Consider the following 26,122-nt stretch of genomic DNA (forward strand, 5'->3'; position numbering starts at 1 on the left):
TAATGCATAAGTAAGATGCCTATTTTTCGATTAATATTGGGAACATCCGTAAATGTTAGTAACAATCGCGGAATGGAAGAAACATTCACCGAAACCGTTCGTCTCTACGAATTTTGCAAAATCTTGATGTTTATTTATCACAATTATTAACAACTGTTATAGGACCATAGTTTAAACAATTATTAACAATGTCCTAATATAAATAACGGCTTAAAAGCCATCAATTTCTTGAAATATTCGATTAGATCGAACAAAGACAATCGAAGTAACGGCAAGTGACCTTGTTGTGGGTATATAAGGAGCCCCCCCTTTGACGGAATTTCATTCCACGGGGAGCCTTCGAGGTGGACGGATCTCTTCATTTTAGGTACCTGCGAAGGGGAGGGGGCCCTCCTGGTAACCGGTACTGACCGCCGATAGGCGGGGGTCAGTACTGGCGACCACTCTCATTTTTTTTCTTTGTTTAATTTATTTAATTTGTTCTCTGATTTTAATTTGTACTTGTTTTTCAATGTTTATTTTCTTTGTTACTGCACGACTGTATTTAATCGCTAACCAACTTCATTTCTATTTTCTATCATACCTTGACTTTAGGTTTCTCTTAGATAGGAACATAGAAGGACGAAGAAGGAAGAGGACTCTCTCTTTAGTCGAGGTTAGAATAAGTTAGTTTTAAGGCCACCGTGTACAAATATCTGTGATCTACCGAGCAATTATCCAATTTTTAGCTTAATTTTGCTCGCTTCTTCGTTCCTCAACCCGGTCACCACTGCTTGTTGCATAAGCAAGTGACCGGCCGTGTAGCTGGTCCGAACGGTCTATCGCCGTCTCTTCCGGTGCATTCGCTTCCAGAGAGGGCATGTTGCGAGCACAGGAGCAGGCATTTTTGCTGGTCCCTGCGAAAGCCTCCAAAATAAGACCCTCTCGTCGTAAAGATGGAGAAACGGGGCACTCCTCTAGGGGAGTGGATGGCGTCGTTCGTTTTCTCTGGAATCGGACCCACCGAGGGGAAACGGGATAGACCTAGTAGGACCAACTGCACGGTTCGCGTCGCGTCTTTCCCAATTTTGCCTCCTTTCTTACTTAATGTAATCGCTCGGCAGAACTGAACGAGGAGATTGAAGGAACTTTGATTCCTTCCATTTCCTTAGTTTAGTAACTTCGTTTGTATTGCGCGTCGAGGGAGATCGATGGAACTTTGATTCCATCTATCTCTCTCCGGGTCTCCGCTCGCAGCAACCTCCACGTGGTGAGACCTGGTAATCGGTATTGCTCGCAACGAAGGACTACATGTCGTTGCGGGTAATACCGAGCTAATCGGCTGCGTATGTATAATAGAATAGTTTCTGAAGATATAGGAATAAATAGAAAATTTTAATTGTGATAACTTTAGTAACAAATAAACAACCCAAGTGTATGAATATAACTCTTATGCATTTCAATAAATCGATTTCGAGTAACATATGTAGCTTTCTACTATAGAAAGAAATATAAAAGTTGCAAATGTTGTTTGACTATTCCTTCTTTAGAATATATGATATATATTACAGAATATGTGTCTGAAACTAAATGATGTTTGTAAAGTTTGATCAAGGTGTTAGAATAGCCAGCTGTAACTTTGAAAATGTTGTCAGTTTCATGTTGTGGAAATATTTCAAGTTTTCATTTGTGTGAATAAATGGAACTTGTTATAATATTTTTTTTGTTATCTAACGAGTTATCTACGTGTACTACCTTTACCGACTTAGTGTTTCAATTGAATATCGTTCCCAGAATCTCCGTTCTTAAACGAAGAGGTCGCTCCAACTAGTATTTTACGAGTCGGTATTTCATATCGTGTCACACCAACTCCCAAAGATGAAATGTCTACTCTCATCTGTGTCTATATCTCATCTGCGGTCGGATGATGCTATCGATATTTTATCTTGTAACACGTGATAACTCATTGTTCATCGTGTTTTTAGAGAATTGTCGGAATATCGTCTCCTAAACTGAATGTATTCAATCTCGTGACCAACCAAAAATACAATTCTTTTTACATACTTATAGAAAAAGGAATAAGGAATTATTTAAGGAAACGCCGGTTTATCCACAATTTTTCTTTTACTGACTTTTTACAAACAGTGTGTTCTAACGGTGTTAGAAGAAAACGTGTTCAATTCGAATAAGTATTACATGACATATATTATTTCGATTACTACTACTAAACTTTATTTTGAATTGTGTACACGTGAAAATTTATGATAAATTATAATTGTGAAAAAAGTGTTTGGTAAAAATAGAAAAAATAGAAAAAATAGAAAGAACCCAAAGTAATAGCATACTTTAGGCGTTACTCTTCGTGTTAATGATGGGCGTATTTCAAGTGTAATAACTGTGCTCGAGCCATCGAACCATTTGGATTGCAACTTTTTTTTCGTGTAAAATATGTGTCAAATAAATAATAAGAAATAAATAAAACTTAATAAAATAGTGAGAAAGAGGACAAAGATTAAATTACTTAAGCCCATTTACTGTCACATTAGAGTACAAATTGAATATTTGTAAATATATAGTAGATTTCATCGTTATCGACGAAATTGATTTATCGTAGATGTACACATGTACTTTGCAATAAAAGTATTCAAGCATGACATTAATCAACTATAGAATCAACGTTCTGAAGAAAATACAGTACGTGTCAGTCGGTGTATATCCAAAGAATAGCAATCCTAATCTAGTATCGATGCTTAACAATAATAACACGACTACAATCATGTGGTTAGGTTTTACAAGAGTTGTATTATTACGTGGACATTACATGCGTAAAAAGCGCGGGATTACAAAGTAACCTAAATGTATGCACTCGAACGAGGAAAACGGAATTCGTCGTTATCGACCGAACCGACTTGACGTAACGCGTGATCGAAACGATCCTTAACAAGAGGACGTCCGCATACGTATCTACCTCTACGTATCAGGATTCAAATATGAAGTACACTTCCTACGAAGCGTGCAGCACGTTTGGAGAAAGTGTTCCGTATACGTGTAGCGTCGCAATGAGTTCCACGACCAGATGATACGATCAGTTTTTGTGAATCGTCGAAAGATACGAACCTTACGATCGATGACCTTCCGACAGCGAGACGAGGAAGTCATAAAACTTGTCGAGGTTCTTTTCGTGCCATTGAGCCGGGTGAGTTAGTCATCGACGATCGAACGTGTGTATTACCTACAGGTATACGCGCCTGCATACACGGTGTATCGAAACTCCACTACGCTTTCCGATTGAAATACCTTTTAAGAACAAAAAGTAATTCACAAATAGTTCCGTCCCCCGCTGCCGCTGGTCATTCGTTTCGTTACAATCATAATTTTCGTATTTGAAAATAACAGGAATGTCTGCTACGCGAATTGCATAAGTACAGATCACTTTCGCGATACAACGCGCCGACAAACGAGCGGGAAGAATTATCGGAACCGGATGTTCTGAAATCTAAATATCGATCTGTCTCGAAATAACCGAGTATTTATGTGCCTTTCTGTTTACGTATAGAAACGTTCGATTTACACGTGAATACGATCTATCGATCGTAAAATGCACCTTTATTTCCGTCGATTGAGAATCCACCTACGAATATCGGGCATGTGAAAAATTTAATCCTGCAACTTCGAACTTTCCAATTTCAGCGTTACCACGAAAATTTCCCAATCGACCGCTGCCTCGCGTGAATCGTTATCGACGAACAAAATATATATGGCTATAAGTATTGAGGAACGTGCTACGACGCTTAACAGGCTTCGAAACATCAAGGAGCGACACACTCGAATTTTCTGACACCCTGTGCGTGCACGCATATCGAGTTCTTGATGCTGGCAGGCGTCCTTGGGATCTCCACCATGACTCGAATCGAAAAGGAGCCGTAGGTGTACGACCCATAGTCCGTGGCTCGGTTCTGTACCTGTCGAGCTTACTATGCTTCACGGAGATATCGCTAGTGGAAAGTTTCGTCAGACGAAAGTGGTTTATTGCGCGCGACCGCTCACCGCGGCTAAATCGTCCGATCTACCGACCAATAGTCCGAGCAACGTGTCTACATAGTGGAAACCGTACACCGTGCGCGCTATAGTGGACAGTTTGGCGGAAATTACGAACACGACGGGGATGACATAATATTGGTGATTTCGGTGAGTGATCGTCAGTTCTGTTTACGAAATGTAAAAAAGGAAATAAAAATTCCCACAAAGCGATAATCGTTCCTGAGACTATCATCAGCTATTCAAATATTCGATTTCTTTGTTTATTAGCGGAGACAGGTGTCTTATCGAACTCACTGGCGCTCTAGTCGATTTTCTATATGCGTGTCCATCTTTCTTCGCGCTCGTTATCTTCGATGCTAATGTGTTCAGATTGACAAAATTAGCGCGGGACAGCGCGAATCGAAACATAACCCTTTCGTATGAAAAATGTATTAAATATGAAATCGATTATTGATATTACGAATGATTTCGATGAAATATTACGCGTTCAATCGTCGAAGACTTAAAATTCCGAATATCTTCTGAGAAAATTATTGGTGTAAGAATAGACATGTCAGATTGAAGATACCTCGCATAACCTATGTTTTATTCGATTATTCGAAATCGGATAATACGTATACGATTTGTGATACTATGGTATTATTTTTACTAGTATTATTATTATTTTTTTGTGGGAGAATTTTACGGACAACCACTAAGTGAATTTAAACGCTGCTTTCTTTTACTACATTATTAATGATCGATTCTCAGATTGCATTTATCCAATCTAATATCGTAACGATTTTTTTTGCTCAATTGTAAAATCAAAAACACTGATTTTTTCCATGATAATTAATAGTGCGGCTCGGTTAATTGCGTAATTTGGTCGATCGCTCGATTATTTGGTTGTTAATCTAAGAATGCGATTATCAGGCGATCATTGACGGTTGTGCCAAATATTTGATCGATGAAGCACCTCGAGACTTTTAACGTTCCCTTCGAGTTCTATTTGCGATGAATTGTTCGAAATGCAATTAGTAAGAAAATTATTATTCGTAATTCAGAACATGAATCCTGCAACTGGGAAACAGTCAAAAGGAATAAAAACGTTTTATGAAAATACAATTCTCGTCTTTCCGGATATGTAAACTCGTTTGAATAATTATACACGTGTACGAGCAAAGATCGTTATGAAATATACATCGAACAAAATTGAATGCCTTCGCTGCAGGGAATATCGACCAGTCAACGTCACTACGAGCAACCATTGTATTTCTTCTAGATAAGACGTAGTAAGAGTAGACCATTGGTAACCTTGAGAGGTCAATTGATGTTGTCCCGACTATAATCCAAAATAATCCGGTTATTTTGAAGCCGTGCAATTTCCAACGAAACTGGATGAAATTTACGTACACACGATGTGCACGAGAAACTATGATAGTTCATTTTCGTTCCTGAGATAATTACGCTTTGTTAATCGAGTCGATCGGTTCGATTTTTCTCTTAGATTTACACAGCAATTTAATCGGTCGATATAAGCAATATCGTAGCGTTCGGTGTTACCGAGGTGTCGAATACCTTCACGAGCGATGAAGTCACACGTGCAACTGATCCTCTAATTATGTTCAACGGTGTAATAATTGATTCGTTTCTTCGCGCATCACCTATCGACGCGAAAACATCCCGAGACAAACAGGCCAATCGTATCCTTTCCCCAAGTGTCATTAGCTTAATCGATCGATCGGTTTTGGGTGGTTGAAATTATCGGGGGAGGGCGTTACGAGTATGTCTGGGTCGTCACTCGCATACGAAAGAGCGAACGCAGGATGTGATTAAGATTCGACGATTAAAAAACGTCTGTGAGACGGTGGTTCGCGGTGAGGGGGAAAGAGGGCGTTAGGTCTTGGAATCGTTGGTTATGATACTCGCGCTACAAAATTCTTTTCGCGTAGGCGAATCGTTCGTATAACTTGTTCATTGTTTAATTCGTTTATATTCGGCAATTGTTCGTTCCTTTCGACGAAAATCCACGACGATACGGCGCGGTGCTTCCCCGAGTTGCGTTCTATTGGGAAAACATCGTTTCAACCTGATCAGGAGTCTGAAGTTGCAACGATACCGATTATCCTCGGTATCTTTAGAACGTGGAGTATCCTCAAATCCCCGATAAGGTTAATTGCAACACTGGCTTCTGGATTACAATGCAATAGAGTAATCCGGGGTTTGAGGACGCATTGATACCGACTATCACCCGATCCGTGATGAAACTAGCTGCTAATGTTGGCTGCTGGATTGCGCAATTTTGTAACCAATCGATCGAGGGCACTTGCAAACGTATATTTGACAGAGATCCGATGATCGATTTGAGGGAGTATTCTCACTTTGAAAATTTGATTTTAAGCGTACTTTAACCTAAATAATTTTTATACAACTTTGAAATGAAAACTTTGGTATTTTCCCCGTGGTTTTAGGCATGCTGGCGGTAACGCAGTGTAAATTTCAAACGATTATATCTTTATTATAATCAAAGTTATAATACAATTCCTATAACGTGTCATTTTTCATGGTTGCAACGATCAAGGCATCGGTCTGGAATAAACAAACCAAACAAAAAATAATCAGTATATCTATAGTTATCTTCCGAGCCGTAAAAATTAAATCAAATGTATTTTATCATAATGGCGGTCATGTGAGTTCCATTTTTAATTTTTATCATTACCTTTTTTTATTTTGGTGGGTGATTAAAAACGAATCGGTGTAGCTATTTATATAATTCCAGGAAGGTAAAAGAACATCTACTTTAAGATATCATAGCAGCCAATTCGAGAAACATGATTTCAAGAAAGACGCATTCGAGGGCTTCTAATGGTCTGCTATACTTTTCTTTCGATCGACGATCCATGTTTCCCCCCAAAAAATCGTAACTTTGATATTTCGTCAATTAGTAAGATTTTAGAAATAGGTTCTTTGGATACTACGTTACAAGAAAACAAAATTAAAACAAAAAGTTTATTTTCCCCCTAAAGTGGGAATATCTTTCTCTTTACCTACTAATTTCTTTTCCTCTTAAGTGGGAATATCTTTTTTTTTATCTACTAAATTTTTCCCCAAAGTGGGAATACTTTCCTTTTTACCTATTAATTTCTTCTTCCCTAAAGTGAAAATACTTTTCTTTTCACCTACTAATTTCTTCCTTAAATTGAAAATACTTTTCTTCTCACCTACTAATTTCTTCCTTAAATTGAAAATACTTTTCTTTTCACCTACTAATTTTTTCCTTAAATTGATAATACTTTTCTTTTCACCTAGTAATTTTTTCCCCTACCATTCTCTTTACCTACTAATTTGTTGTTCTCCACAGTGCGAGAAACGAAGACCCTCGAAGCCGAACGCCACTCGATCATCCAATCAAATGTGTTCCTGGATTTGTGATAAAGCTACAATACCGTCATCGTAGCGTAATCCTCGAACAACGTTAGATACAAGAGATTGCGCATTAATCGCTCCGAAAGTCTCGCAATTGGCATTACTCCGATGGCCAAGTGTTTGCAATTGAAATTGGTGCAACACTGAAACGTTCACGGGGTGAATATCTCGTAGCAAATAAAAGCAAGTTCACGCTTATTGACAAGGGGTTTAATTCATCGATGCACACATTATTTCCGGCAGCAAGAGGTACTCAACCGTGACACGTTAGACACAATGACCGACCAGTTGCCCGTAAAATGTCACTTTCACACTCGATGGCAATAACGGGAAACGTGACACGGAATATTTTTTTTCTTCTTTCTAAATTTCCTCCCTTTTTTTACCATTTCTTATCCAAGAAAGGTTACGAGTGTCCTGGAATTCTTCAGTCTATTCTGGACCGATTTGTACCTTCGATTCTGTACAATACTCTACCGAGTTGTTAAAAAAAATTTTCAAAAAAGAAAATAGCCGCTCCGGGAGCTGGTGATAAAGTTATGCAATTCAGTTTGCAATTCGTTACATTTATTTCAATCGAAGCGCCGAAAGTTGGTATTTTTACCCACACGGGATATTTCCCAAACGAATTTCTGGACCGTGAAACGAAACTCGAGCTGTTGAAGCTATCGCGGTTCGAATTAGGTGAATTAAAAATTATTTTGATTTCCCTTTTCGATTTCGCTCGGTTCACGGGTAAACGTACAGTTAACGATCGTGGAACCATTCGTCTTTCGTACAATGTAACGAGTACGAACTATCGGCTTCGTCGCGATCTTCTCTCCTGTTTTAAGATTCGTATCAGTTGCGTGCCATTGTACAAAACTTGAGTCACGGTCGTGAGATACGGATCTCAATGTCGCGAAATTAACGGGGTACAAGCCATGGATCAAGATCGAGCGAGGAATGAATCACGGTTTCCGAACTTGTTCGCTTCGATGGTACTTGACGTTCTTAAGAGAAAAAAATGAAAAGAAAAAAAATAACAAAAGTAGTCGTTCGAAACGTACGAACCGGTTTCAGTGAATATGCATCGAGCGTGAATCCGACAGAGAAAGTCATCCGTCATAATAACAAATACCGTTAAACCAGCTACAAGTTTCTATGAATAACACATTTGCGCCATTCTTGCACTTACCTCACACATCGAACGTTTTCCATCCGTACCAAGTCAACAAAAATACAATCGATGAACCTTAGGTTTTGCAAATCTTTTCAAATTTCTTTTCGCGTGGTTCTTCCATCGAAATCGATTTATCATAAATTCCCTTCGAAAGATTCGAGAAAAATCCTCGTTGAAGAATTTTCACGAACATCGATAAACAAACGAAATTCCCCGCGCTACGCGTACACCGATAAACAACGCGTTCGTAAAATTTCCCCGAACGAAAATTCAAATATGCTGCGTTTGTTAAGTAAGGCACGAGGTATATATAACCGCTTCAAGGACATCGACACGTACTCGTTAGTGAGTTATTTTAAATACCACGACACGGAGGTAACCGTCATAATAATTAAATTTCATGATGATATAACGCGCGAACGTCGTCGCGGGACTTTATCCGTGTTTTTTCCCCATTGAAGAATCTCTTCCGTGTTCCCTTGTGGGGGGTCCTCGGGCCCCATTAGTCTAAAACGTTGGATTACACCCGGGAGTTTTCCTCTCTGATTACATTCTCCGCTTGAAAGGAGCATCGATTCGTCAAAATTTAAATAAAAGAAAAATTGTTGTATGTTTCGTAAAAAAAAAAAATTATCTCTAATATATCGTTCGATGTCGTTAAATCGAATGTCAGTAAGTCCACGCTCGAACTCCTTAAATAACTCGTGGACACCGTCCTCGTGGCTCGAACGTACGAAATAATTGGAGGATCGCTTACACGGAATGAGGTAATCGGTATTTCGGGCGGTTTCGTGACTGCTAAAATCGGTAACAATGGTCCCAAAAAGGAAATAAACCTCGTTGAGATAAAACTACCCTCAACGCTCGTCCGATTCTCTGCAACGATCAAATAGAAATTAATTGCAACGAGGGTCGCGTATAAAGTTCGCGAAATCGTTCGTGGAATTCGGATCCGCGATATCTGATCGACGATTTGGACCTGTCTCGCGAGAGCTCGTTCCGAGATCAATTTGCATCGCGCGATGCACTCGAAACGTGGCCAGCTACTCGAGTAATCGCGCCGCCATTGTTGAGAAACTCCGCGCGCAATTACACGCGACGCTTTGATTTTTTATTCCAATAATCGTCACCGAACGATTGCACGGAAAAATGATTGTCGATGACTGAGTAACTTCGAAAAAGAAATTCGAAACGTATCGAATGACCTCTCTCGTGGTTTTCAGTCTCGAGAACATTATTTAAATTATTTCTATCGGATTTCGTACGTATCTTTGAAAGTAGAACCAGGGAAAAATTGATTTGTAAATATTCCATGCAAACACGCCGATAATGATCGAGTAACTTTAAAAAGGAATTCAAAACTGTTCAAACGAGACCCAAATGAGACCCAGATAAGACCCAAAGCTACTCTTTGGTAGTTTTAGATCCCAAGAACACTATTTACACTATTTCTACCGAATTTTGTACGTATCTTCTTAAGTAGAACCAAAGAAGAATTAATTTATTCATATTCCATGCAAACACTCCGATAATAATCGAGTAACTTTAAAAAGGAATTCAAAACTGTTCAAACGAGACCCAAATGAGACCCAAATAAGACCCAAAGCTACTCTTTGGTAGTTTTAGATCCCAAGAACACTATTTACACTACGTCTACCGAATTTTGTACGTATCTTCAGTAGAACCAAAGAAGTATTAATTTATTCATATTCCATGCAACACTCCGATAATAATCGAGTAACTTTAAAAAGGAATTCGAAACGACTGGAACGATCACTTTTGTAGTTTCAGTGTCGACGCGCCGTATTAAAACGCCTTGTGTCTCCCGTTTTACTTTCAGTGGTGAGCGATCCACGGACACCGACGCGCAACCGTTCGACGTAGCTGTCCGACGACGCACGAGGGAGGAACGGGCCTGGTTAAAGGGACCATCATGGCGACCGCGGCCGGAAACCCGCGAACCCGCGCGACGACCGAGGGACCGTTCGTTCGGGCGTCTTACGACGCGTAGACACGGGGAAAAACGTGACCGTGCGCGTTGGGACGCGTACGAACGGGGGAAACGGGGCTGAGCGCGGTGGTGGGGGGGCAAGGGAAGCATCCAGAGTGGCCCATTTCCCTTATCACGATAAAGCGTTGCACTAACGGTAGTGTCGCGCAGCCCGGCGCGACAGAACGCGCTTCGTTCGGTCACCGGCTACGGGGTGAGTCATTTACACGTACGATCAGTCCGATCGTGGATCGTAGCCGCGATGGATCGTGCAGCCACGAGGTCGTGGTCGTCGATCGAGTCGTCCCTCTGATCCCGCCACGAGGACACTGTCCCGCGAAATGGACATGGAACTGGTCACACGAGCGTCCTTGAATTCCCTCCAGATGAGGGAGGAGGGAGGGATCGTCTCGCCGAAGTATCTCGACGAGGGGACCTGGTCCAGCTTGAGAGTAAGTTTTTTTACTTTTTTTTTTCTTTTGTTTTTGTTTGTTTTTTTTTTGCTCTTCTTCCTACTCCTCCGAGAGGAACTCTTTGATCATTCGATTCGAACCGATTCGTCGGTGAGAGAGATCGTACGCAAGTGTGCGACTCGATCGAATGCATATTCGCGAGACACCGGAAGTAATCGAGTCTCGGTGACCAACGACGGTTTGCATTTAGAAATTCGTGCATTGGTTCGTGTATACGTATAAGGATAGGGAATGGAAATAAAAAGAGAGAGATTTTTTTTGTTTTTTTTTTCTTTTGAACTTGCTGGTAGGACGTTTGTGTTTTCGGAGTCAATAATTTCAACGGTGTACGATATATATTCGCAGGTGTATGTTATGTATCTGTATTTGGGAAATTATGCAATGATCTTTCACGATATATTTCTGGACGTGTGTTTACAATTTTTATAAGACCGATTCACTATTCGAGCCTAGGTAAACAGGGTACGGTAAATTAACCGGGGAAATATTTATTTTATCTCGTTTCTGTAGTAGTACGAAAATTTGCAAGTTCCAATTGTCGTTCGTTTCTAATTTCCAATGTAATTTCATGTACCGAAATAATCGAGGTTCTAGAGGGAAGTCAGATTCGTGGGTTGCAAAGTAGGCTGAGTTCCCATTCGATGTGCTCGGTTTTGTTTTTAAAAAAAATTGAAACAAATCGTTCATATTTTTTCCCATCAAACTTTCAATCAAAATTGTAGGGACGATTCAAGCAAGAAAAATAAGAGATAAAAGAGAATAAAAAAGAATAATGCATCCAGAAACGTACGAATATAGGAAAATTAAAGAAACTACGTTTCGACTATTTCCTGGATGCACTTGTAACACGAAAAGAAAAAAAAAAAATTAAAAAGTAGGTACAATCAAAAGACCCGTTTTCGTTGATCGGTGCGACTGTTTAAGTAAGGAAAGATAAGAGACGATAAAAAAAGAAATAATGTATCTATAAATATATGCATATATATATACATATATACACCTATAAATATCAGCCATTTTCTCGATAGGAGTGCTTACCGAAATCGTCGAATTATTGTTCCAAGGGCTTCGAATTCCGGTCAGTCGTACACTCGTATCTCGACTATGGTCACTCAGGTTCGAGATCGAGGTTTTTATTCGGTGGTTATCCGATAAACAAACAAAACGCTCCTAAATGGAAACACGCGGGAGCGTTTCGAGCGGAAAAGGGGCAGGTACGCGCGACCGTTTTAATCGCTACGATAATGACTAACGCGTTAAGCAGTTTATGGTGCGACTTAAACCCGTGGATAAGTTGTTTACGAGTCACTTCGCAGTCGAAAGATCCTTGACAGTGAACCTAGCTGGAGGACGTCGTTCACGAACAAACAAAAAAAAAGAAAAAGAAAAAAATCACCGATGTTACAACGATGGTGAAAAAAAGAAAAAGAAACCCGAAGATTTTGTTCTATCGTCACGGCCACCGTGTTAACAGTTTCCAACGACACGATAACGCGTTCTAATTGGTCACTAGACCGGCCCACTTCGCACTCGAAACCGTGTTACATTCCTTTTTTCCATTTCGTCCCGGTCGATTGTCCATCGCGAATTATTCCTCCGTTTTATTTGTTTTATTTGTTTTTTTTTCTTTCTTCTTCTCTTCTCTTTTCTCGTCAACCTGTTTTCGGTTCTGTGTCGTCTCGATGAGTGTAACTTTTTTTTTTTTTTACTTCATTTTTTTTTGTCGTCGATCAATACCGTTTAGCGATATTTCGCACACTCTTTGAGGAAACATTCCATCCGGAACGATAATTAGATTATAAGGATAATGTTAGAAAATAAGGCTACGAGGGCATCGGTGTAGACGTTAAGAAACGTCGCCGGTATCTCGTTACCGTTGAAGAGGAGATTTCCGCGAAATTGCACTTGATCGTCGATATCTCGGCGACTTTCGATTGCTCGCGCGACGGTGAAAAATTCGCGGAGCAATTGGGGACGTTACGAGTGTGTTTCCTTCTTATTTTCCAACGCGAGTGGATCGCGTGAAATAAAAAAAAAAAAAAAGGGGTGGGATGGAGAGGGGGGAAAAGAATCGCGGCGCGAAGATTGCGAGAACGGTCTATTTGTTGCAACGTAACAGAGCTTGTATCAACAACACGCCTCGATAACCGCCGACAGAAAAAAGACTTATTCAATCTCGATCGGCGTCCTTCACCATAATCCGTATGCGTGGAAGCGAGTTGATATCGTGCTGATCGGATCTTTAAATCGGCGTTACGGGGATTAACCGATGAATACACGGAAATATTTTTTTCGCGATCGGTAGGAATTCTACGGAAATATTTATGCTCTATCGGTAAGGATACTACGGAAATATTTATGATTGATCGATAAGAATTCTACGAAAATATTTACGCTCGATCGGTAAGAATTCTATGGAAATGTTTAGGCTCGATCGGTAAGAATTCTGGGGAAATATTTATTCGTGATTGAGAAGAATTCTATGGAAATATTTATTCGCGATCGAGAAGAATTCTATGGAAATATTTATTCGTGATTGAGAAGAATTCTATGGAAATATTTATACTCGATCGGTAAGAATTCTATGGAAATATTTAGGGTCAATCGGTAAGAATTCTATGGAAATATTTAGGCTCGATTGGTAAAAATCCTATGGAAATATTTATGCGTGATCGATAAGAATTCTACGAAAATATTTACACTCAATTGGTAAGAATTCTATGGAAATATAGTATTTAGGCTCGATCGGTAAGATTTCTATGGAAATATTTAGGGTCAATCGGTAAGAATTCTATGGAAATATTTAGGCTCGATTGGTAAGAATTCTATGGAGATATTTAACCTCGATCGGTAAGAATTCTATAGAAATATTTACGCTCGATCGGTAAGAATTCTATGGAAATATCGAATCGGTTGTAAATTCGGTTTAAAAACTTTCAATATTATATAATATTGTCCAGTTATTATACTTCGTACGTCGTTCTCTAACTTTTCTATTCTTCTTTCGTACGATCGTTCATCTATCGGTTCTGTATCGGTGATAAACCGGTAATAAATTTTACAAGAACCACGAATCGTCGAGTCGACAAAAATGAACATCTTTGGACACGTTTTGCTTGTTGCGAATTTAATCGTGGTTCCAAAGTTATCGAGACGGCTTGAAATATTTGCACACTACACGAAGAAGGTTATATTGTTAATAGAACAGCACAAAAATGGTTGTTTCGATTCGAAAGGGGGAATTTTTCAACGAACGACGAGCCATGTTGCAGTCGATCAATTTTTTAATGAAAATCTGGTAACTGTTCTGCGTAATGATCCACGACAATCGTCTCGAGAAGTTGATAATAACTTTGGGGTGTATATCGTAAATTAATTTGTGATCGATGTTTACAAAACTTGAATTTTTCATCGCACGAACTTACAAATCGATCCAATATTTCTATTCGATTGTTTTCGGTTAATTTCCGGTGTTGACCGGCGAATTTCACTGAAATGGGATAATTAATTTTGCGAGAACGATTATTGCTCCGAAGAACGTTATCCAGGGCAAGTTTTCGTGTCCGTTTTGCAGCGGAGCGTTATCGACGAAACGCGTTATCGAAGGTTCTAATCTCGCGGCACAGGAATGCTAAATATTTTCAGATCCCGACTCTCGAGTTGCACAATAATATCGATTCGGTGAGAAGCGTTTTTATCGCACATATTGCCGATCGAGATGCAGAATTCACGAATTTATTGGCCCGCTGCACAACGGTGCAAGTATTATATGAAGCGTACTGGAGAAAATTCATAAATTTTTATTAAAATTGTTTTCATTTTCTTAAAAATTGTTTTCATTTTCTGACCTGACATTTTCTCTTCAGGAAAATACAAATCTGCATCCGTTAAATATCGAAAATTATACAATTTCGATAAAGAATCGATTATTGTGCAACGAAAGATAAGTTTGTCAATTTGTAACGGAAAAATGATCTAGAAAGAAAAAAGAATCTATTCAAAATTAACCTTTGAACTTTTAACTTTCTTCCATTTTTCCAATTCACGGGATCCGTGTGTTTGTTAAATTTGAATTTTTTTACTCTCGAATGTGAACACTAAAGAGAATATCTTAAGGCGAAGTATTGTATTTAATGTTTTTATAAATGTGACCGTACAAGAAATAATAAACGTTGGGCAACAGATGCAAGTAAATGCAAACGACTTTTTTAAATACGAAATGAATTGGAACAGTGCAATAAGATCTAAATTTGTCGGATACGTGATTTTTCGACTTTCGTTCATTACTCGTGCAATTTTCTTTTTTTCTGATCGATGATTTTTCGACGATTGACGAAAAATGGAAAAAATTTCGGAAATTCGAGTCTTGGATAGGTGTACACGTTTTCACTCGTAAATACTCAACTCACGAAGAGGGTATTCCGATTGTTTTCGATTTCGTCATTCCGTTGTCGATCTTCATCTTTGTTTTTACAAATATACATTTATATAGTATTCGGATTTATCAGCTGTAGATAGTCTCGCAAGTCTAGACGCACTTGAGAAGCTTTTCAATAAAATTAACTCATACCAGAATTATACGATTACAGAATTTACAATATCGTATCGAACGTTTGCCCCTTTCCTTCTCTCTCTCTCTTTTTTTTTTCGAAAATAATCGTCGATCGCTCGCGACTCGTTGAAAATTAATCATTCCCTAATTCACTCTGAACAAAATTTTCCCGAACGAGATGCATCTGAATTTCGTCTCGCGAATTCGCAATTGCATCGTCCTCGAGATTAGTATTTTTCAAACGTGTGCCACCCTGTAGAGTTCCAGTACCTGTAGAGAAACGTTTTCTCGTTTTTTTTTAAATTTACGACCGCTGACGAAAATACACTAAACGATTCTGTTCTAAATTGTACATCACGCCTCGTACCTTTCGTTGTTTATTATTTTAGTCGTCAATTACGATTTGTTTCGCTTATCTGCCGACAATGTTGTTCAAGTTAACACGGACGCCACGGTTAATTGGATAAGTAGAGGAAAAAGCTTATAATCGATAAATAAACACCGGTTGTCTAGTATAGTACGATCGCAAAATTTTCATTCAGTTCTCGCGGTATCAAACGCGAGACACGTGACCCCGGTTTCTCGTTAAGCGATGTCAGTTGTTTCTATATGAACGAAAGAACGCAAGTTGATGTTCAACCTCAGCTGAAGGGAAGCCCTGTAGGCAAATGGCGCCTTTATTCACGCGTGTAAACACTACAGGTCTATTGTAACAGAGCACTCCACGTGCTGCAACCCTGTTGCGTAGACTGTCGTACAGATATAGCCTAGGCACCACACGTCACCCTGTCTGGGACGAGTAGAAAAAAAAATAATAACTTGGGTATCGTCTATACTATGGCGTATCGCAATTACCGGGTCCAAGTTCGCGATTTTTACAGAAAAGTCGCTACTTTCCGAAAAGGAAAGTGTACGAAAAATCTCGAGTGTCCGAATGCTACTGAACGTTTATTTCCAAACCTCGATCTTAAGAATTCACTCGGAGAGAAGATGGAGGTTCGATTCGGGTCGGGAAGTTCGCGTTGAAAATGTTTGCAATTTCACCTATCGAACTGTACACAATTCTATCGTATTTTCATTATTAATGAAAAAAGAAACGAAGACGAAAGATTGAATAAATGTCTCTACGAGTATTGAGACGATTTGAGAATTCAAGGATCGTAAGGTTCAGCCCGCATCGTGGATCGATTTCGAAAATTCTACTCGGTTTGCTCGCGTCCTTCTCGCGAACGTTCGCGAAACCGGAAGTTGGACTTCGTAGTACCATCTTCCACGGTGGTACAATTCTCTCGAAAACGTTCGATAGTTGAACAGGTAAAAACCGTTACACCATTCCACGTCGATGGATGCGAAGTATAAAGTGTTGTACTTATATCGAGGGGTATAGTACCGTTCTTCACAATGGCAAAATTCTCTCCAGAACGTTCGATAGTTAAACCGTTACATCATTCCGTGGTGTTCGATAGTTGAACCGTTGCACCATTCCGTAGCGATGGCTTTGACGAATAAAGTGTTGTACTTATATCGAGGGATATAATATCATCCTTCGTAATGGAAAAATTCTCTCGAGAACGTTCGATAGTTAAACCGTTACACCATTTCATGGTGGTGGATTCGACGTATAAAGTGTTGCACTTATATCGAGGTATATAGTACCGTTCTTCACAATACTAAAATTCTCTCGAGAACGTTCGATAGTTAAACCGTTAAAAATACCAAAAACTGTTAGAGGATTCCGCGTCGTTAGTTTCGACGATTATAGTATTGCACTTATATCGAGGTATATAGTACCGTTCTTCACAATAGTAAATTTCTCTCTAGAACGTTCGATAGTTGAACCGTTAAAAACCGTTACACCATTCCCTGGATTCGACAAATAAAGTATTGTACTTATACCGAGGTATACAATACCGTCTTCCACGATAAAAAAATTCTCTCGAGAACGTTCGATAGTTGAACCGTTAAAAACCGTTACACCATTCCCTGGATTCGACGAATAAAATGTTGTACTTATACCGAGGTACACAGTACCGTCTTCCACGATAACAAAATTCTCTCTAGAACGTTCGATAGTTGAACCGTTAAAAACCATTACACCATTCCATGGATTCGACAAATAAAGTGTTGTACTTATACCGAGGTATACAATACCGTCTTCCGCAATAACAAAATTCTCTCGAGAACGTTCGATGGTCGAACGGTTGAGAAACACCGAAGCCCGTTCACGCGATTCCGCGTGGTTGGATACGACGAATAAAAGTGTTGCACTTATATCGAGGGAGAGTAACGGAGGTCCCCCGATCCAGCCGCGACGAAACAGAACCGGCGACCAACGCGACATAATTTGCTTATGATAATTGCCACCGTGAAGAGAAGAAACGAGGAGACGGAGCCGTAGGGGCGGCGGGGAGGGGGAGGGGGGTAGGGGAGGGACGGTCGGAGCCGCGTTCGAGATTGAAGATCAATATTCGCCGGACCGAAAGGTTCGCCGCGAGCTGCGGCGGATGCACGAAAACGCACGCGCGAAACGCACGCGAGGAGAGGAGGCTCCTCGTTGTATCGAAAGTTTCGACTCGGCGGCGGCTCTGCTGCTGGCGCCTGGGTGCTTTTCTACGGTAGGAGTCCGTACGAAAGGACACACACGGTCGCTTGGGTGGAGGCGCGGCTGCGCCCGGCGGTAGTACACCTTCCGATTTTTATCGTGGCTCGCGAGCTCCATAATTCACGGTAGCCGCCGTCGCCGCCGGCGCACACGCGCCGATTTTCCGTCAGACCGCCGGTGACTGCCGGAGATACGCGCACGTTGGACAACGCGGCGGTTACCCGCACACGACGAAGGTCGTTTCACAACGAAAACAGTGGCTTCATTCGGGACCAGTTTCTGTGAACCATGTGCCGATAACGTTCGCGGGCCAACGCGTGATGGGATCTGCGCCACGTCGTGGAACGCGCTGAACCGAGGAGGTAGGACACTCGTGGATACCTTCGTTTTTCAGGTCGTCGGGACAGTGAATGTTTTAGTCGATTTCGCGAGTCTTCTCACCTGGCGGTCGTCGGGACTGGGTGTACCTGATTACCATTTTACAGAATCGGGGACGCACTCGAGATACGAGCTGGTCGAATAGTTGCGTTCTGTGGATTCAATCTTGGGAAGATTCGTACCTGGGACTCGTTCACTGGTCGTAGATTGATTGGATTGTATCAAGGTAGGGGATTCGAGGTTCCATTTTACGAAGGTTTCCGAATCGGTGATTTCGTGAATCGATTCTTGGCGATGTTTGCATCCTGCGTGTGACTGTATTCGTAGTTCGGCAGAACCGAGGATGGGTGCAACTTTCGAGGTTCGATTTTAAGATCGTCGAATCGGTGATTTTTTCCGTGGATTGATTCTCGGGGAGATTTGTACCTTGAACTCGTGATTGGTCGCGGATTGATAGAATTGGAGGAGGTAGGGCACTCGAGGTTCTATTTTGAGGTTGTCGAAGCGGTGAATTTTCTGGATTAATTATTAGCGATTAATTCGTGTCTGATAATAGATCGATGGGATTGTAGAGAAAGTAGGACACTCGAGATTCCATTTTATCGAGATTGTCGTATTCTTGGGAACTTTGTACCCTACGAGTGACCGTGTTTCTGGTTTGACAGAACCGAGGACAGGTGCAAGTTTCGAGGTTCGATTTTCAGGTCATCGAAACGGTGAACATTTATATTTCTAGAAACAATGCTCGAGTAGAATCGAGGACGCAGAAGATACGTCCGCTCGGGATTCCATTTTCTCCGGTTGTTGTTCTCCGAACAATAAATTTTCTAGCCGGTTTAATTTCTGCGTGTATTGTACCCTGCACTCGTTGCGACTAAACACACTTGTACTTCTAGTTCGATAGACCGGACGAAGGTAGAATTCTTCAGTTTCTATTTTAAGACCGTTATCAAAATAATGACTTCTATAGTCGGAGTAATTATTATGAACCTTGTACCAGCATCGATCGTGACTGGTCACACCTGCACTCCTCCAAAGAACAATAGTTCTCGATTGGTTCCTTCGACCATGCTGTTTTGTGGGACGCAGGAGGGGATTCTATTTTTAGGTTGTGGTCGAAACAGTGAATTATGTATCTGGATTAACTTCTGTGACCCTTTCACCTGTACCGATTCCAACTAGGCACACCTGCGCTTCTTCTGCTTCGACAGAAGGATGTAGAAGTTTTCTGTAATCGAACTAACTCAACTACTAACCAACGTCTCCTCCAGGAGACAATAGTCTCGAATTGGTTCTTAGGATTACGTTGTCCGATGAAACATACCCAAAAATCAATTCTAGGTTCAATGTTGAGGCTGTTGCCACCTTCGAGCCTGTACTATTCCAGGCAACCATAATTTCGAATTGGTTGTTTGCACTGTTCGATATAATCGTGGATACAGGAAACACGACACTCGAGAACCGTTTCTGTGGTTATCATCGAAACATCGATTTTCGTAGTAGGATTAATGCTTATGGCATACGTATTTGCACCGATTATGACTGTACTCTCCAACAGAATTATGCTCTTTGATACGATCGAGGACATACGTAGGCCACACTGCACTCGAGATTCGTTTTTTCGACTCACAACGTCTTTTGTGCAACTGGATGAACTCTCACGATCCAGGTGCAAGTGACGTCCTGTGTCGTGGTACACATCGAGGAACAGTCGTCTTAATTTCTGTTTTTAGTCACTGTACTGTGAGTCGAAGTCATGGAAAATAGGACACGAGAGGTGTTCTAACGTCTTCTGTGCAACTGGATGAACTCTCACGATCCAGGTGCAAGTGACGTCCTGTGTCGTGGTACACATCGAGGAACAGTCGTCTTAACTTCTGTTTTTAGTCACTGCACTGTGAGTCGAAGTCATGGAAAATAGGACACGCGAGGTGTTCTAACGTCTTCTGTGCAACTGGATGAACTTTCACGATCCAGGTGCAAGTGACGTCCTGTGTCGTGGTACACATCGAGGAACAGTCGTCTCAACTTCTGTTTTTAGTCACTGTACTGTGAGTCGAAGTCATGGAAAATAGGACACGAGAGGTGTTCTAACGTCTTCTGTGCAACTGGATGAACCCTCACGATCCAGGTGCAAGTGACGTCCTGTGTCGTGGTACACATCGAGGAACAGTCGTCTTAACTTCTGTTTTTAGACACTGTACTGTGAATCGATGTCACGGAAGATAGGACACGCGAGGTTCTCCTCGTGCCTCGATAGATCGCTTCCATTCAGAGGGATGGTTTTAGATTACACAGACCCAAGGAAACAGTAGATACGAAACGCAAATATAATATAACCTAACATCGTAACCATCAAACCGACCTGTACAGCTCGAAGAAAGATTTTCTAATCGATTTCTACGATTAGACTGTTTGACATAACCGAGGAAGAGTCCAAAAAAAAAAAATAAAAAAGAAATTATGAAAAACTCGATGTTCTCCTTCAACGTTATTATCTGAACAGTTATCGTTATCCGTTTCACTTCGTTAACCGAGCTCAAAGGAAAAATCAATCTCGGTATCCCGATTGGTACTCTTTGTCGGTAAACAATAACATCGATTACAATTTCTTCTGTCAATCACAGCTGTCAATTGTGACGAACTGTACTTCAGAATTACCGTTCGTCGGGTTGTGCGAAGAAAAAAGAACACGAATGGCGGAAAATTAGAAGAATTTATCATTCAAAAGTTAATCGATATCTTTATCGTCTGTTTAAACGTCGATCGACGAGTTTCTCGGTCTCGTAGAGATCGATAGAATTCGAGATCGAACCCTTCGATCGTGTTCGTTCCTCCGTGTTCGATAAGGCTCTCTTCTGACGTCGTTAACGAAACAGTGGACTCCCAATTGGGCGATTAGGTGAACCACTCCCGAAGAAACAACCGTTTCCAGTCGGCTCGTCAATACACACGCGTCGATCACCACCGAGGAAACGGTAGGTGCGAATTGACAGATGTGTCAAGTGACTGCGGTTGGTTCGACCACGAGAGATCCTCGTGACGTTCCTTTTTTTTTTTTTTAGTGCTCTCCTTCGAGAGTGAAACTCACCGATGTCTCTCCGTCTTGATCCCGAGACGGATGTCACGCGACGTCTTCCGTCTATTATTTTTCATTTCTTTTCTGTTTCTCTGCAACGAAATTGCACATCCCGTAACGGACACCGCGTAGGAAATGCGCGAAGGATTTCTCCTTAGTGTTCGACGTCCTTAACCAACATTGCCCGGTACGTCCGGAATATCACCGTGTCCTTGTTATCGCTCGAAGATCCGATTTTCCACGATCGAGACTGCTCACGAACGAGTTCCTTGTACGTGGAAACGAAAGAAGAAACCGGATCCACGGAGGTAAACAAGCGCGAACGACGCTCTGAAACCAATTACATCGATACCCTGTCTAAGTGTCACCGAGTCCGGTCCGGGTCGCGACCCTTGGACAGGGAGACGGCTGAAATTCGATCTCTTTTATCCGTTTTACGTTCGTGGAGGTGTATTCACGTATCGAAAGAGAGTTGAATACACAAACGAGCAAAAACACGACCGTGAGAACGAGTAGGAAGCAACGAGTGGGATATATTTGCATATACACTCTTCGTTAATTGTATATTCCCCGTTTGATTAGAAACGGTCGAATGTGTTCGCGTTTGGAGTGATTCTCGTCGCAAGAATCTCGTGAACACGTTTAGACGATTTTTATAAGGATATAGAGAAAGAATACGAAATATTTGGTTTTCCGCTTCGCTGAGTCGTTGTTAGTAACCCGAGACTTCCGAACGGTCGTGTGGCTCCGAGTCAGCAGTTCCGAGAAGTGGTGGGGATACCGCGCGAACCTTACGCAGGGAACTCCCGCGGCCCTTGTACAGGGAATACCGTAGCATGCTCGACGACAGTAAGAAGGAACGGTCTTCTGGAGTAATAATGAAACAGTCGTTCGTAATAGTGTGTTTCGCTCGCATGTGACCTTCTTCCAGTCAAACGTTAAATATAGTATTTCACGATACAATGTATGAAATTTCAAGAAGGAAGAACTTTTGTATAAAATTTTTAAAAAATTCTAATCCCCTCCCGAGAAGAAATTTGACGCGCGATTGTTCGCAAATTTCTATCTTTCAATGGAAGAACATTTTTAGGCAATTATTTGTAAATTCTTATCGTTTATCGAAAAGAGCTTTCACGTGTAATGTAAATTGTTTGTAAATTTTTATTTGCGAAGGAACTTTCGCGCGTAGTTGTACGTAAATTCTAATCATTTGCCAAAAGGAGCTTTTCTATGTGACTATTTATAAATTCTGATCATTTATTTGTCGCTTCTTATCTTGAAAACAAAAAAGATTGCATTGATTTCGAGATTTTTAATTATTTATAAATTCTTGCGTTTGATAAAAAGAAAAAACTTTTCTCCACGACTGTTCGTAATGTACAATTTCTTATTGGTTAATTCTTCTCTTAAAACGAAATAAATTTTGTACGTAATTATTTGTAAATTTTGTATCACCTACGAAAAAGAAAAGAAATAAACTTTTGTACTCTCTCTCAAAGGAGGGCCGTTTTTTATCTCGCGCTCTGAAAAATCCACCGATCGAGAACACCAACGAAATTCGCTCGATTCTCAAGGATAGTTGTCCACGTTAGAGAGCAAAGAATGCCGGGGAACGCGAGACCTGATTTATTTTTTACGATTTCCATTCACCGGGTTCGGACGATGCAGAACCAAGCTTTCCCTAAATCAATAATCGCCACGGTTTAAATTGCGGCTGTGTGTGTATATATATATATATATATATATATATATATATATATACACACGTGTACACCCTGTGTGTGTGTTTTCTCCTTTATCAGGTCGATCATAAGTACACGGGCAGGTATTATTTTAGGCGAACGATCGACAGTGATGGAGCACTTGCGCCCACTTGATGATTCAGTTTGCAAATATGCGCAACGCCATTTCCGCGCGCGAGCGCGCGAGTTTAAAAATCCGTTTTCCATTCCGAATTCAACTCGCATATTGGCCGTCGCGTTGTCTGGTGATTTCGCGTCTGTTATTAACCAGAGTTTGTCCAGCCGTGATTTCGTTCGTACGTTAACGAAGCGGGGGGGTACACCTGCTACATCATGCGTTAAATTTAAATGATCTCGGGAGTGAAAGTGGCAAGAACGTATTACAAAATGTTCATCGCGTTACTCTTGGCATACGATATTAATCGCGAAACGATGGCTCCGATTCGTGGACGATTTTTTTCGGTACCGAATATTCTATTTTTCGTTTTTTTTTTTTTTTCATTTCTGCTCCCCCCCAAAATTTCGACGATTCGAAATTTCTCGCGATCGGATCGAGAATTGACGCATCATCGAGACGTACACCGTTCTTTATTTTCTTTCTTAACTTTATTCTGTTTCTTTTTTTGCTTTTCCCGCAAATCTCGACCGCTCGAAGTTTCCTCGATACGGAACGTATCGTCGGGACATATATTTTTTATTCTCTTTTTTTATTTCTTTGGTATTTTTATTTTATTCGTTCCTTCTGTTTCTTTTTCCACAAATTTCGAAGTTTCCTCGATATCGAACGTGTTTTCGGGACACATTGTATTTCTTTATTCTCTCTTTTCTTTCTTTCTTATCTTTATTTTATTTGTTCCTTTTTTTCACAAATTTCAACCACTCGAAGCTTCTTCGATATCGAACGTGTCGTCGGGACATATTATATTTCTTTATTCTCTTTTTTCTTTCTTATCATTATTTCATTTGTACCTTTTTGTTTCTTTTTTCACAAATTTCGAAGTTCCTTCGATATCGAACGTGTCGTCGGGACGTACTATTTTATTCACTTTTTTCTTTCCCATCATTATTTCATTCCGTTCCTCTCGTCTCTATTTTCACAAATTTCGAAGTTCCTTCGATATCGAACGTGTCGTCGGGACGTACTATTTTATTCACTTTTCTCTTTCCCATCGTTATTTCATTCCGTTCCCTTTGTTTCTTTTTTCACAAATTTCAACCGCTCGGAGTGTCTCCGATATCGAACGTGTCGTTGGAATTATCGTTGTTAACATTGCTAGAAAGTTCAAACATCGGTCACACGTCGAATACATAATCTCACGTGAGCTTTCACTTTCAGAAACAGTTCAAATACAAGAGCCTAGAGAAGCTGTTCACGATGTACCAAAGGAGGGTCCAGTACGGTTATCTGTCGCTCTTCGTTCTACTGCAACTGATACTCGGGACCACGTATTGTTTGATCTTGGTGACAATGGTGAGCGAAACGAAATGCAACGGGTGCAATCTCGATGCAATTTCGTCGGTACCAGCAAACCCCGTAGAAAGTATACAGCCTCACGTGTGAATATCTTCGTTGATTTCCGATCACGCGAAACGAACGCGCATCTTACACAATCGCGACGATATTGAAAAATTATACTTATCGTCGAGACGTACGTTCCTATCTTCCGTATTATCGAAGGGAATCCGATTTTAACGGAAGAGACGTTTTCAAATAATCTTATTATTAGAATACAAGTATCCATCGTGCGATGATAATAACGAAGATAACACGTGGTATTTATAGTATAAGGATAAACTAACCGCGGAGTTCCACTGTTGTCCGACTCCAAATATTGAATAACTTTTAAACGACGTTACGCGCACGTCGCAAACATGTGACAACGTTCGACCGTTGTTTAGAAAACCAGCTCTAATAGTTCACATCGGTTGTAAATTCTCAAAGATGAGGTTTATCCATCCGATTAGGCTTTGTGCGAATGGCACGGAACTCGTGCACATAATTTAAACACCATGCGTGTACACTGATTACGTGCGACAATTTTACATTCGAACAACACTTGGACGTTCGCATCCAAGGGAACCGAAAGGGAAAATATATCGTTTTACAAATTGATGAACGTAAGAAGAATCTAACGACAACGGGCTGGTCTTTTTTTTTTTCTTTATTTGCAAATATAAATAACAGCTACACTGTGAAACGCTCGGTTTTAGAGGAAATGTAAAATATCCCGTGGAAGAATTACGTTACGGGTGTCTCGATACTTTTACACATCCAGAACGAAGAGAAGGATCGAGTCAATTTTTTTTTTTTTTTTTTGATATTCGTTTAGAGAAGTTGTCCCAATTTTTGGTATCAACATGTCCAGTCTCGTTCCATTTTTCACGAACGTTGTAATTTACCAGCGGTCTTTGCGAAACGATATACCTGTATCGTTGCCCGTAGGCAACGTTAAATGGTAAAGAAAAAAAAAAAAAAAAAGATGAAGTACCGCGTTCTTCTTAGCGAGTGCGTTAATATATTGCTCTATTAACACCGAAGCGCTGTTTTTCCTTGAGAGAACATTGTTGCCACAGGGAGATCCCCCCCCCCCCCTCCGCAAGACATCGCGTTTCTCATTTTCGCGGGCGCTTTTATCCCGTAAACAACGACAACCTGCAGATGTTACACAACCATCTGGCTACGACGCTTCATTACATTCCTGCGCGTCACGATGTCCAA

General features: G+C 40.7%; 1 protein-coding gene across 6 annotated transcripts in view; it reads left to right on the top strand.

Annotated features, from left to right (window-relative positions):
• The first annotated feature begins 2,727 nt into the window (after positions 1-2,727).
• Positions 2,728-26,122, top strand: part of Acxd (Adenylyl cyclase X D) — a 36,969-nt gene continuing 13,574 nt past the window's right edge. Inside the window, exons 1-4 of one of the 6 annotated variants that reach the window (XM_076313471.1) lie at positions 2,728-3,175; positions 3,670-4,167; positions 10,428-11,029; positions 24,740-24,874. In XM_076313471.1, the coding sequence (XP_076169586.1) occupies positions 10,919-11,029; positions 24,740-24,874 (246 nt within the window). In that variant the 5' untranslated portion in view covers positions 2,728-3,175; positions 3,670-4,167; positions 10,428-10,918. Of the gene's footprint in view, positions 3,176-3,241; positions 3,293-3,669; positions 4,168-7,556; positions 7,675-10,427; positions 11,030-18,281; positions 18,567-24,739; positions 24,875-26,122 lie in introns of those variants that run through there. The other 5 variants (XM_076313466.1, XM_076313467.1, XM_076313468.1 and 2 more) reach the window with 5 other exon arrangements.

This window comes from Ptiloglossa arizonensis, chromosome 6, assembly GCF_051014685.1.
Source record: "Ptiloglossa arizonensis isolate GNS036 chromosome 6, iyPtiAriz1_principal, whole genome shotgun sequence".
NCBI classification, from domain to species: domain Eukaryota; kingdom Metazoa; phylum Arthropoda; class Insecta; order Hymenoptera; family Colletidae; genus Ptiloglossa; species Ptiloglossa arizonensis.